Raw genomic sequence first — 15,023 nt, 5'->3', positions numbered from 1 at the left:
TGAATTCTGATGAAATCACCCTCAGGCCAGATTCAGCAGCAGCAGATCAGTCAGAGATCATAACTTTATTAGGAGATACCCTGTTGTTATTACTGAGAAAAGCATTTCAAACATTTTGAACCTATTCTATTGGACTCCATGGAGCCAGATTTATTAAGCTGTTAACAGCAAAATGCAATTGTTTTGTGAAAGGAAAATAAACTATATACTATTACAAAACTATAAGAAACAAGTCACAAGATGCATTCAATGTTTGTTACTAGTTTTGAACCATTAGCAGTTTTATTTGACCGTTTTGGCAAAAAAATGTAGTCCAAATTATGTATCATCTTAAACATCTGTTGAAGATAGAAAGAATCACCGTGTTTTTGTAATGTTCTTTGTTTCCTTGTTTCTGTATTTTCAGAATGAAGTGATAAGCCAGCAGCTGTCTGTTATTTTTACTCAGTGCTACGGACCGTACCCCATCCCAAAACTCACAGAGATTAAAAGAAAGCAGACGTCACGCTTAGGTAGGTGTTTGTCAATCTTTCTAAGCTTTGTCACCTAATAAATAACTTTTTATATATTGTATTCATTCAAGCACCTTCATCTTTATTTCAGTCTAAATGTACAAATATTTTTAGCACTAGAAGTTCTTTTTTTTTTTAAATGACCAGAAAGGTACCTTCTCCTGTTTTCCCCAGATCCTCATTTTCTGAATAATAAAGAGATGTCGGATGTCACGTTCCTAGTTGAAGGAAAACCATTCTATGCGCACAAGGTGTTGTTATTCACTGCCTCTGCCAGGTACAAACACAATTAGATATATTTTTTGTGTGTTTATTGCCTACAAACTGTACTTTGCTAAGCACTGATGTCCTTGATGTTGTCCTGCTACTCTAGAAAATGTCTATGACATTTTGGTGTCAAATGTTTAAAGCGCATCTCTTTTTCAGAGACCATGTCATGTTGTGTTTAAACAACTGAATTTAGTTTCAAAATGTGTTCTGACAGGTTCTGCTTTTCCAGGTTAAAAAACTATTCTCTATATGTAAAACCTAATATATATAATCTTCACCGTCCTACAACCGCGTATTGATGCAGATGAATAAATAAATGCTGAATTACTAGGATGGGCCATTTGATGCACAGTTTATCCCACTTGCTTCCGAAATAACTAGCTGTCATCTTGTCCCGTTATTTTCTTACAAAGAAAGCAGTCAGTCCTACAATATCGAGAACAGTTTAGCTTAATTTTTCAAAGAAAGAATGGGTTTCAGAAAACGTGACTGCCAAGCAATGGACAGTTGTAACATCCATCATTTATCTTTTCAGGTTTAAATCATTGCTCTCCAATAGACCTGTTGCTGAGAACACATGTATTGAAATCAGCCATGTGAAGTACAATATCTTTCAGGTAAAAAGTTGTTTTCCCAACACAAATAATTCAAAGAGTACCAGACAGATCCTATAATCCCCTTAGATTAGCCCCTGTGTAAACTAATCTAAGGTTCAGTAGCCATAGACATAGTGATGCAGTACAGTATTTGCAAAAATGTACAGGAATAAGTCATTCAAAGTCAATGCACAGTGAACTGGTATTAGTCCATAAACTATATGCAAGGATAGATATATCCTGAGAATTTAAAGTGCTTTTCATTTCAATCAAGAAGTTGTTTTTTTTTACCTCAGTTGTAGGAGAGAAATGGAGCCTCAGGCATCTCACTCCAATTAAACCACAGTATTTTGCTGAATCAGGAACTTGCACCGACAGACAGATACTAATGGAAAAACTATCTAGGTTATTGCTGTCTCAGCAGACAGTTAATCTGTAAATAAAACACTGAGCTTTTCTTTTTCTTTGAAACTTGATATGTCCTAAATGCAGATTCTAAGTGTGTAAAATGTAATAATGCCAACGGTATCTGTTTCAGCTGGTGATGCAGTACCTCTACCACGGAGGGACGGAATCACTTCATGTGAGGAACAATGAGATCATGGAGGTAAAGTATTTTATTCTTCATAAATAGGGCCCTACCCATTTCACGGCCGTGAAAGATGTTACACGGACTGTGAAATTCGCTCTGCACTGTGAAATCTGATCTGTTTTGTGTACTTGTACCCTGCACTAAAATCAAATTAAGTTCTATGTACAGTTACAGGTTCCTTTTGCCATTATTAGCTTGTTTAAATATAAAAAAGGAATCTCATCATGAACTGGACATGATTTATTGATTGACACTTGACAGCAGCCAATAACTGGGCTCTACTAAGTGATTGGTAGACACGTGCATTCGGGGCGGGTTTAGTATGACCTACGGCTCTCAACTGGTAGTACCATTAGATGAGTCAAATTAGACCTAGATTTTAAAATTAGTTTCAAATAAATCAAAAAGTGCAGCAATCATTACTGCAGCGGATCATGTAAAATAATTTGGAAGCCAAATATCTACGAAGTAGTAATACGAGCAGAAAAATACATTAAAAGCAACTGCAGGACAAAAAAAAGGAAGAAGTATGTCGTCATTTCAGAGACTTCACATTTATATTTTTTGCCTCCGGGTATGTTATCCAGCTACAGACCCGTCCTTTTTTGCCTGGGCTTGGCCATACTTTGTTGCACCACCGTGAAATTTAAGATTTTTAAAATCTTATGACTGTGAAATTTCCAAAAATGGACTGGGAATATGGTATTCGTAAAGGTCTAGATTTAACTTTACTTTGCCACAGTTCTTACAAAAATAGATTTCTGATGGTGCTAACAGTATGTGATCTGTGGGGCGTATGTAACATGTAAAATACCTTTTTTGTAAGTGTTTCATTCTATTTGAATCTGTTTTGGGGGTTTGAGGCAAGTGTTGTTCTGTAATACTCCTACCCCCCCCCCCCCCCCCCCCCCCCCCCCCCCCCCCCCCCCCCCCCCCCACCCCCCCCCACCCCCCACCCCCCCCCCCCCCCCCTGCCTTGATCCTGTAAGCAAGCTAGCTTTGGCTCCTGCAGTTTGTGTAAACATGTTATCTTATTGTTCAGCAAAGACATAAATACATTTTATTTTTTGTTATTTGGTTTACCAGCTTTTGTCCGCTGCTAAGTTCTTCCAGCTGGATGCCCTCCAGCGTCACTGTGAAATCATCTGTGCTAAAAACATTAATACTGACACCTGTGTTGATATCTACACCCATGCCAAGGTAAGAAGAGAAGTCTCCACCCTCTTCCATTGGTGGGGAGTTGTCATTTGCTATTTTAATTTAGAGAAAATGATGTCAGTATTGGTAATAAAGTAGGGTTGAAATATTATCAAATCAGTGCTCTACTGGACAGGCTGCCTGTAGGAGCAGCATAGATTAAGCATAGTGTAACTTATTTGCTGGTCAGTCTTTACCCTGGGTATACAAATTCCAGCTTGCATTCTGGTTAGAGCCTACCTGATTATAAAGGTTAACTAAGTCTTAACCCTCTTTCCACACACTGTATATTGAAATCTAAATGCCAGTTCAGCCACTTGGTAACACGATAAATTGGTACCCTGAAACTGAAGGAATTGATAAAGTCAGGGGCCACCGGAATCAACCTGATCCCAGAGAAATGGCTATTTATAAAGTGTTGGTAACATTTTACAAGTGGCAGGAACTCAAACAAAATAATATTTTTTCTAAAATATTATTTCTTGTTGTTTTTTCAATACCATACTAAATCTGCGATAAATTCAAGATGTGCTGATGCAAACAGCCATTTACCGATTTATATTCTTGAGAAATACCATGATAGTAGTTTGAGTAAATCTAAAAGTGCATTTTCTACTTTACTATGCTTCTACCTTGCTGTAACATGATTAGCAATGCTTTTTTTTCAAATCTAAGATTTACCATGCTTGCATGTTCTTTACTATGATTCCACTATGCAGTTACTCTGATTTTAGTATACTTTGCTCTCCTTTTTGTGTGGTACACCACAGCAAGCGTATATCAGGGAATCTACAGAGCTAGTATCTTTCTTTCTGCCCTCTAGTTTCTGGGAACCCCTGAGCTCTCTGCCTATATGGAGGGCTACTTTCTGAAGAACATGGTGGTACTGATTGAGAAAGAAGCCTTCAAGCAGCTGCTTTATGACAGGCCTTCAGACAGCCCCGGGCCAGACGTGCTGCAGAACCTGGAAAGGACACTGGGAACCAGGATTCAGTCCATTCATCTCTCCTCTTCCAAGGGCTCCATCGTGTGAGCTGCTGTGGATTAAGAGCATCTGTTTTTTTGTTTCTTTAGGTTTTTTTTTTTTTATATACAGAACACCTGAGTTTCTTGCTTGGCCTGCTTGGAATGCTTTGGGTATCTGTGTAGCCTGTGTTAAATGATCTGTCTCATGCTCATTGGTCATTTCATTTGTTTACTGACCAGGATGCTTGTCCTTCCTAGCCTGTTTCAAAGCAGGGTATGCTGTATGAACAACTTGTGCGGACTTCAGCTCTGTGTCATAACGGGTCGGTTTTTACATTAATATATCAGGAGCCATGCGTTTTTATCCATAGAGTTGATGGCAATGGACCATTTTGCATAAGGCCCAATCATATAGATAAGTCTTATAAATTTAATGTTATAAATGTGTAAAGCATATATGAGAAATGTAAATACTTACCTAATATTAATCTAATAACGAGTTATAAATCAAGTAGGATTAGATATTCTTCATACTTTGAATAACTTTGTGCAGGGAGCATAAAGTGGCTTAATGGATTTTTTTTTTATATGCTTGCCTTACATTGTGGCCATTATTAAGTGTAATTGTAGCACTGCCAATGTTCCAGAAGGTGGCATCTCATCAATGTGAATATTGTAACCCCTGTAGCTATCTGTAAGGCAGACAATGTTAACAAAGGATTAACCTGTATGACCAAATGAAACAGTAGATAATAGGACTGTATCCTGGGGTCATAGAACCACAATCACTGTTTTAAATGGCTTGTGCCTACATGATGTGTGCAGCCATAGGGTAAGAAAAAAGTGAGTGTCACTAATATACAGCATACAGTACATTTTATTTTTAAAATGGCATATCTGTGCTATAGGCAGGTTTTCCGGTATAGTGAAATAGAGGAAAGGGGTAACACTTTCTGTTATTTGAAACTTGATGTACAACCGCAAACAGATGTTGAGTTAATGTCCCTTTTTCAAGGAGCCTGGCTAGTTCAGCTGTTTTTGTACTTATAATGTTTACACAGAGGGTGTTAAGGGAAGCCATACCAAGCCCCAGTTTAATGTAGACTAAAAGGAGCAACTCTGGAAATCTAGAGAAGCAGTAGACTCACCAAGAAAAATAATGTGCAATTTCAGTGCTACACTATGGGCTTCCTTATGTAAAAAGCACATCAAATCTTTGGGAAGCACACCCACTATAATACTAAAAAAGTACCAAGCCCCTGCCTAGCTTATTCTTACTAATACAGTGAGTACTGTTGACGTGGCTGTCACATTTACTCGTGGTTGGTTTGACTGGGAGTGATCGTTTGGTTGGTGTCTCCAGACCAGAATATAACTATCTAACCACGTAACCTCTTTCTGCACTGTATAGTCAAAAAACACAATATTAGAAAGTCATAAAGCACAGATAAAGAAAAACAGCAATGTTAAATCTTAAATCAATCTTTTTTTATGACTTGTGAACAACTGACAGACAATAACTTTTACAATTCAAAATAATAATAATGATACAATGTTACAATACAAACAGAGAAACTGCTATATCATGTATAATGTTGATGTATTTTCAGCAAGCATCACAAAGCCCTTCCTTGTAGACATTGCTATTGTATACTGTAATTATATTAGCAGGTATTGTAGTAAAACACCACTCATGGTTCAATCTTAAGGCATGGATATATTGATTATGAATATTTTTGGTAACCACATATACAAGATTACTGTTATTTGGGGCTGTAGAAAACAGTATACAGTATAGTCATTTTTGCATATCAGTTTAAAGCAGATCTCAAAGGTTGACTGCCACAGGTAATATATAGTAACACAGATACAGTACTTGTATGGTTACAAAAAAAAGGAGCCACTAAAGGTACTTAATAAGCTAGAATTGATTTAAGCAAAATGTCTTGTTTTTACCAATAATATATTTCTTCTATTTAGCACCTGTTGGATACTGGTCACTCCCTGAATAGCTTATGTGCTTCATTACAATGACTTTTTTACTCAAGGGAATCCTTAGTCCTGACAAAACAGACTAACACATTTTGAAGAAAAAGAGTTCCATATATGTGTAAATGTTTTATGTAAATCAGATAAAGAAGGTTAATGTGCGCTTTTTCTGTAAACTAATGTATATATAACCACCATGTGTTATTGCTTCTGTATTGTATTGACTTCATTGGATGTCCTGTACAAATGTTATTGTCCTAGGTGTACAATTGCTCTGAAACTAATTTGCATGATTGCAGGTTTGAGTCTTATTTTATATATTAGGGATGACATAGGGTACTCGGATATCCAGGTTACCCGGTTCTCAATTTTACCAGAATCCATTTTCAAGATTCGATTCCTCTTCGAATCCCTTTTTGCTGAAATCGAGCATCTCAGTTTTCCATGCGACCTGTTGTAGCGGAGCCACTCGACTTGACCGGCTAAACCAGTGGTTTTCAACCTGTGGTACATATACCTTTACTGTGTAATGCAGGGCTACTCAACCCTGGTCCTGGGGGGCCAATGTCTCTCTTGGTTTTTGTTCTGTCTGTACACTAAATTGATTAATTGGATCAACTAAGCTTCTAATAAGCACTTAATTGGTTCAATTAAGTAATTTAGAGTACAATTGGAACAAAAAACTGGAGGGACAGCAGCTCTCCAGGACCAGGGATAAGTAGCCCTGGTGTAATGCGACAGGCTTGCCACTGCTAAGTGCAGACAGTTCTTTATGACGATATGATTCCTCAAAGCACAATGCTCTGCCAAATGCACCATTGTGTATCAATCTGTTTGTACCACTGAAGCATAGAGAAATGAGAAATTATAATGCAGAGATCCACACTGTGATTAAAATGGTTAGAAATGCAAGAACAAAAAAAACCAAAATAACATTTTGACAGCTTTTTTTCAGGGGTTAGATACAAAAATGTTGCAGCTCCTTTTAAAAGCAAGTGTCAATATTTACGAATGCGAGATGACGTCTGTGTATATCTATATACACACATACACAATTGAATGCAAGCATTCAATTCTTTTTCAGCCAAACTATATTTAAATGGCTTACCAAACGAAATTTATCATTTTGCTTCAGAGGTTTAAATACTTGACTCCCGCTCGTTTATATTCTTCATCAAAATCTCTTTGTTGATTTAAAAGAAGGATATACAGTAGTTGTAAAACAAACAACGCGTTCCGACACATCCATGTCTTCATCAGGTATATTAACACCAGCAGGATACATGAACCCCAGTTTCTTGCAACAGTTGTGATGGTGACCAAACAAGTAATGCTGTGTAAAAAAATAGCTTAAAATGAACAGTTGTTTAGTTAATGTAGAACAAGAACAGCAACAAATAAAAATACACGTAAGGTTTGTCATGCACATGCGTCATTAACAAAATACCCTGAAAAATTAACGTAGGGCTGTAATGCAGCAAAAAAAAAAGCAAGAATTAAACAAACAAGGACGTGAAAAGGTTACCATACCAAGCTGAAAAAAGTTGTCTTTGTGAACTCCAATAAACCAATGTTATCTTTCGCCAGTCAAGTCGTAGAGTGCCTAAATACAGTTTTAAATTGACTTTTTTCGTCACTTGCGTCTTGCATCCCAGTAGATTTTGTTGTATTGTTTACCATCAGTTTAAGTGATTTCATTGCACAAGATTCCATGGCTAGATGATGAACTGATAATATCTCGTCAGCCAGAAAATCAGCCACAGTAATCTATGAGCAACGTTATCATTATGTAAAACAGTATGTAGCGTGAGCTTTGTACTACAGCAGGGTCAGCTGTTGGAACAAATTTTATTTCTCAAACTGACCATTTAAAAAAATTGAAAGCAGAACACACAGAAGTGCGTGCGGACCTGTGGCTTGCATTTCCGGTACCTTCTCCTCTGCTCCGGCCATGACATACAAAGACCATCAAACTTGATTATTTCGACCTACAGCACAAACGTGAGCGCATTAGTTCGTAGTGCTTTACGGGCAAAAACGGTGTAATTAACGGTTTCCAGGAATTGGGTAACCCGGTTCCTAGAAGGCCTAGAACCGACTCCAAATTCTTCTACCCGATGTCATGCTTAATTTTTAGATATATATATATATATATATATATATATATATATATATATATATATATATATATATATATATATATATATATATATATATATATATATATATACACACATACAGCTCTGGAAAAAATTAAGAGACCACTGCAAAATTATCAGTTTCTCTGGTTTTACTATTTATAGGTATGTGTTTGGGTAAAATGAACATTTTTGTTTTATTCTATAAACTACTGAAAACATCTCTCCCAAATTCCAAATAAAAATATTGTCATTTAGAGCATTTATTTGCAGAAAATGACAACTGGTCAAAATAACAAAAAAGATGCAGTGTTGTCAGACCTCGAATAATGCAAAGAAAATAAGTTCATATTCATTTTTAAACAACACAATACTAATGTTTTAAATTAAAGAGTTCAGAAATCAATATTTGGTGGAATAACCCTGATTTTCAAGCACAGCTTTCATGCGTCTTGGCATGCTCTCCACCAGTCTTTCACATTGATGTTGGGTGACTTTATGCCACTCCTGGCGCAAAAATTCAAGCAGCTCGGCTTTGTTGATGGCTTGTGACCATCCATCTTCCTCTTGATCACATTCCAAAGGTTTTCAATGGGGTTCAGGTCTGGAGATTGGGCTAGCCATGACAGGGTCTTGATCTGGTGGTTCTCCATCCACACCTTGATTGACCTGGCTGTGTGGCATGGAGCATTGTCCTGCTGGAAAAACCAATCCTCAAATTTGGGGAACATTGTCAGAACAGAAGGAAGCAAGTTTTCTTCCAGGACAATCTTGTACTTGGCTTGATTCATGCGTCCTTCACAAAGACAAATCTGCCCGATTCCAACCTTGCTGAAGCACCCCCAGATGAGTCCAATTTTCAGCTTTGCCCAACACCTGGTCGTCTAATAGTTAGACGGAGACCTGGAGAGGCCTACAAGACACAGCGTCTAGCACCCACTGTGAAATGTGGTGGAGGATCGGTGATGATCTGGGGGTGCTTCAGCAAGGCTGGAATCGGGCAGCTTTGGCATGAATCAAGCCAAATGCAAGGTTGCCTGGAAGAAAACTTGCTTCCTTTTGCTCTGATAATGTTCCCCAACTTTGAGGATTGGTTTGTCCAGCAGGACAATGCTCCATGCCACACAGCCAGGTCAATCAAGGTGTGGATGGAGGACCTCTGGAATGTGATCAAGAGGAAGATGGATGATCACAAGCCATCAAACAAAGCCGAGCTGCTTGAATTTTTGCTCCAGGAGTGGCATAAAGTCACCCAACATCAATGTGAAAGACTGGTGGAGAGCATGCCAAGACACATGAAAGCTGTGCTTGAAAATCAGGGTTATTTCACGAAATATTGATTTCTGAACTCTTCCTAAGTTAAAACATTGGTATTGTGTTGTTTAAAAATGAATCTGAACTTATTTTCTTTGCATTATTCAAGGTCTGACAACACACACACACACACATATATATATATATATATATATATATATATATATATAGATATATATATATATATATATATATATATATATATATATATATATATAGGGACTAAATAGGTTTGTAACTATCAATAAATTAATAGAAGGAAGTATGTTTTGTGCAAACTATCATACTGTTGGTACTACATCTGGAACATTTATTTACAGTTATAATGGGTTGATCAAATACTGCTAATGTGCTTTTTGTCACCTTTAATAAATATAAGGTGTGGTAATTTAATTCAGTATTTATATATATAATGTGATAATGTGAGTGTGTGTGTGTGTGTGTGTGTGTGTGTGTGTGTGTGTGTGTGTGTGTGTGTAAATGGCCCATGGTTTGTACAGTACAGCACTTATATAGGCCCAGCAACATACATAATGGGCCTAATTTTTTTAACCGATTTACAGTTTGCCCACATTTTTTCCCAAAATGGAAAACTGTGTTATCAAAATAGTCAAAAACAGCTTTATTGCAGTAACAAGTTCAATTACAACTCACAAAAGGTTTTTAGGACAACAAAAAATCCTCTCTTAATTAAACACGTTCCATTTGCTTGTGTATAAAGGTGATATTCACACCCCTTTAAAATATTGCTGCATAACAGTGACATCTGGTGGAAGAAACAAAATTAGAGCAGTTAGAAGTGCAACCAAAGCTCCTGCCTATAAATGCATTTTCCTGTATTTTGGCTTTTTTTGCAGGCTAGACCCATGCAGAATATTTAGTTACGCCTGTACACCAGAAGTAAAGTGCAAGTGAGGCCTTGGATATAGTGTAGAGGTGCAGACCAATGCACTAAGAAAAAGATCAGTGCTATAGATCAGCACAGTCTTTACGTACAGTACTTCCAAACAGCATTAAAGGCAACCGTAAAATAATTGGAAATGGAACCAATCTAACAGATATTTGACGTTTGCTGAAAATGGGGATAAGAATTCCAGTCCAACAGAATAAGAAGGCCTGTCTAGAAAGTTGAAATGAAACTGTTGCTTTGAGTTTATTTTTTTAAGTGAGGACTCCATTTCCTGATTGTCAAGATGGGATGCCTTTTCATTCAATCCATCAGAAACCTTCAACCACCACCTAAATCAGGAAGCTAAAACCTGCTGTCTTATGAATAAGCAATTCTACGTGAAAAGAATAAGCATAAAAGACTCCTCCTTAAAAAAAAAAAAACAAACAAACTGCTATATTTTTTTAGCAAGGGCAGCTGAACAAAATATTCTTCTGAATAAAACATACAGTTCAGTAATCACCCACTTAAAACACACACCTTTACAAATATAAACCGTTGTCATGTACTTGCATATCTTAATATTACTCCAACATTTGAATTAGCTCAGTAGTTTTTCAAAGTAACCACAGACCATAAGAAGCTTGCATGTGCACTGCTGGCTTTGATTTTAAACTTGAAGTAGACAAGTAGAACTTGATTTTGGTGGCTAATTAAATGTCTGTCAATAGATTATCTGTTTTCTCATTTATACCGATTTCCAAAGACATCCTCAGCAAATTGGAGAAGTTTATATATATATATATATATATATATATATATATATATATATATATATATATATATATAGTGCCTTGCAAAAGTATTCAGACCCCTGACCAATTCTCTCATATTACTGAATTACAAATGGCACATTGAAATTTCATTCTGTTCGATTTTTTTTTTTTTAAAACACTTAAACTCAAAATCAATTATTGTAAGGTGACATTGGTTTTATGTTGGGAAATATTTATAAGAAAAATAAAAAACTGAAATATCTTGCTTGCATAAGTATTCAACCCCCACACAATAATATTTGGTAGAGCTACCTTTTGCTGCAATAACAGCTTTAAGTCTTTTGGGGTAAGTATGTACCAGCTTTGCACACAGTGTCGGAGTGATTTTGGCCCATTCTTCTTGGCAGATTTGCTCCAGGTTGTTCAGGTTGGTTGGACGACGCTTGTGGACCACAATTTTCAAATAGTGCCACAGATTCTCAGTGGGTTTGAGATCAGGACTTTGACTGGGCCACTGTAGGACATTCATCTGTTTGTTCTTGAGCCACTCCAATGTTGCTTTGGCCTTGTGCTTGGGATCTTTGTCCTGCTGAAAGGTGAATTTCCTCCCAAGCTTCAGTTTTTTAGTGGACTGAAGCAGATTCTCTTGCAGTATTTTCCTGTATTTTGCTCCATCCATTCTTCCTTCAATTGTAACAAGGTGTGTCTTGAGGCATGGGAAGTGTTAGATTTGCACCACACATAGCGCTTTGAGTTTTGGCCAAAAAGCTCTATCTTGGTCTCATCTGACCACAAAACCTTTTCCCACATCGCAGCTGGGTCACTCTCATGCTTTCTGGCAAACTCCAGACATGCTTTCAGATGGTACTTTTTGAGTAACGGCTTCTTTCTTGCCACCCTCCCATACAGGCCAGTGTTATGCAAAGCTCTTGATATGGTTGACTGGTGCACCATTACTCCATTAACGAGTTTCTCCATTCTCAAAGGTTTTTGTGTGCTTGTCTCTTAAGGTTCCAGGAGCCCGAGATCGAACAGGAAAACAGTTGTATGTTCAGCAGCCTTTCTACTAAGGTTTAATAGCAGCATGGGGTTTAAAAGATCAAACTTCTAAGTTCTACTTTCTTATTTTCTCTGGAGCTCTTAACTCTCATTAAAGTCTTATAATAATGACCATTTTGAGGCACAGCCTTCATGAACACAGTCTTTCAATAGATTGAACATATTGAACTGGATGCAATATAAAAAAGCATCACCTTTGAAAAAAGTCATACAGAAACGGGCCATGTCATCCTTCGACATTCCTCAATACACATGAAGCATATCCAAGAACACAACAAAGAGTGAATTCAGTTTAAATTCTTTTACTGAAAACATAGATGTCTCTGCCAGTCATTTAAGTATAGACGAAGCATGGTAATGTCTACTGATATCTTATCATCTGCAGTCTGAGATGTCCCAAACTCACACATCCCAATAAATATTATACTGCTCTGTGCTTTGTCTGGGGGAAGGTATCTCTGCCTGGAGGTGTAGGGTCAGAAACTATGAGTCATGAAGCAGTACAGAGGCTGCCGGGGACTAAATAAATTATCCCTTTCTTTAGAAAACCTTTCACTCAATGGGTCTTTTTGCTGCATTTCCAGGGATTATACAAATTAGATTTTTGACCTTGTCTATTGATGCCAGTTTAGTTCAAATATATTCATACTACATTTCACAAGAAGAAAATGTTTAAACAATGTAGTATTAATGGCACAATAATTACACAACTAACATAATGTAACGCACATGTTTTAACTAAACAACTGTCAATGTAAAAGTAGTTTAATTATTGCCTCTTCAAGCAACACAGAAAATAGTTCTGAAAAACATTTGGTCATTCTAACACACACAACCAAAGACGGGATGGTTATTACACAGTCGAGTAAATACGCACAGTACTTAAACACACACAATTAGACACACGCACCATCACCAGTCCAAAGTGAGTGCTTTCAGTGCTTGTGGTGCAGTACAATATAATAAGTGCTTTATTTGTGAATAACAGTGAATGTTAATCGTGACTGAAGTGCAGTGTTGATCCGGTTTGTGCTGGCCCTTGGATTTGTGTTTAGCTGTCTAGTGCTATAATCAGAAAACACAGACAGTGACTAAACAGACACGGACAAACAAACAAAAACACTCACAAATATTTCCAATACGCTTTCTCTGGAACCATCCTCTTTCATGATCTTTGACAAATCAAAACATATAACAGTCAAAACATATAACAAATGAAACAGGATCCATGTTACTTTTTGTAAGTGCATTGAAACTGAGACTTTAACAATTAAACCTGCCTTTAACAATTAAACTTAAGTCGCATGCAAGAGATTTTAGAGAATACGTTTGTATTTCTAAAATCTGCTTTACTCTGTAATGTTTATTTTAATAAATCTCTTCTCAAACCAAATAAACACTAAGATATCAATAAATCTATTGCATAAGATGCATTCAAACTTTCGTGGTGGTGGTGGGGGAATAGTTTCTTATGTTTAAATTTATACCTTACAAAATATGTTAGCATACTTCATTGTTATTTGTTTCAGGAAACTACATAATTTCTCAAAAAACAATCCTTGTTATTTCAGGAGTATGAGCTTTCTAGTACAACTTCCATCAATGGCAAAGAAAACATGCCTGTGAGAAACCCATCATTGGAAGTAAGTTGATGCCCTCAAAAGATGCAAAAGAAAAATAACTAAATTAATTATTAAACTGGTAAACAAAGGCATTACTCTAAAATTAAAAGTAAATAATTAATTCTCATATTAAATATGCCGGGGGCTCCCGAGTGGCGCATTCGGTAAAGGCGATCCGCGTGGCGTGCAGGATGTGTCCTAGCATGGACATCACCAGTTCCAGTCCAGGTTATTTCACTACCAACCATGGATGGGAGCTCCCAGGGGGCAGTGCACAATTGGCCAAGCACCACCCGGGGGTGAGGGCTTAGGTCAGCCAGGGTGTCCTCAGCTCACCACACACCAGTGACCACCTGTGGGCTTGCATGTAATCTGCCCAGATCTGCATTGTCAATCAACACTTTAGCTCTGGGTTGGCTGCATGGTGGGCCTGCAGAGTGTAAAGAAGCAGTGAGCTGACAGCACACACTTCAGAGGACAGAGTGTGTTCATCTTCACCACTCCCAAGTCAGCACAGGGGTGGTTTAATTAATTTGTATTGCCCCACAGATACTAACTGTGTTCCTGAAAGCAAATATGTTTTTCTAAAATGTTTGAAAGTGATTACATAAGTTTATAGTTTTTTTGCCCCAGTTTTCAAAATTATTTTGGTGTTGATGTTCCTGATGTATGCCAGCCAGTCTTACAATTGCAATCCTGGAGCTAAAGATGTACTAATAATGAAGGGTTAGTTCTTTCTTATTTCGTAAATCAAAGAGCAAATTTTTGTAAAGAATTAGATTACAAAACATCATGGGTTAAAAAATGCTGTCAAAATACAGAGGGCATTTTAATGGGGAAATGTACAGGTCAATGTACAGGTCAATAAACTATATATATATATATATATATATATATATATATATATATATATATATATATATATATATATATATATATATATATATTATATAATAAAATTTAATAAAAAGGGTTCCCAATTCGATATTTTTTTCGACTCACATGTGTAACTTTAGGAAGGAATGTTATGTAAATGATTAACTGTCTCCTCTTTACACCCATGGTAATAATTATCTTTCAAAACAATGTGCGATTTATTTGTT

At 36.9% G+C, this 15,023-nt stretch overlaps 1 protein-coding gene across 1 annotated transcript in view; it reads left to right on the top strand.

The window, feature by feature from the left end:
- LOC121318400 (ankyrin repeat and BTB/POZ domain-containing protein BTBD11-A-like) overlaps nt 1-6,720 on the top strand; it is a 96,032-nt gene extending 89,312 nt beyond the window's left edge. Inside the window, exons 12-17 of the mRNA XM_041255012.1 lie at nt 407-512; nt 687-789; nt 1,318-1,399; nt 1,917-1,985; nt 3,057-3,170; nt 3,991-6,720. Of these exons, the coding sequence (XP_041110946.1) occupies nt 407-512; nt 687-789; nt 1,318-1,399; nt 1,917-1,985; nt 3,057-3,170; nt 3,991-4,200 (684 nt within the window). The 3' untranslated portion in view covers nt 4,201-6,720. The remainder of the gene's footprint in view (nt 1-406; nt 513-686; nt 790-1,317; nt 1,400-1,916; nt 1,986-3,056; nt 3,171-3,990) is intronic.
- The last annotated feature ends 8,303 nt before the right edge of the window (nt 6,721-15,023 follow it).

The sequence above is a fragment of the Polyodon spathula genome, chromosome 7 (assembly GCF_017654505.1).
Source record: "Polyodon spathula isolate WHYD16114869_AA chromosome 7, ASM1765450v1, whole genome shotgun sequence".
NCBI lineage: Eukaryota > Metazoa > Chordata > Actinopteri > Acipenseriformes > Polyodontidae > Polyodon > Polyodon spathula.
Note: the sequence above shows the minus strand (reverse complement) of the source record. Positions and strands in the feature narration are given on the sequence as shown.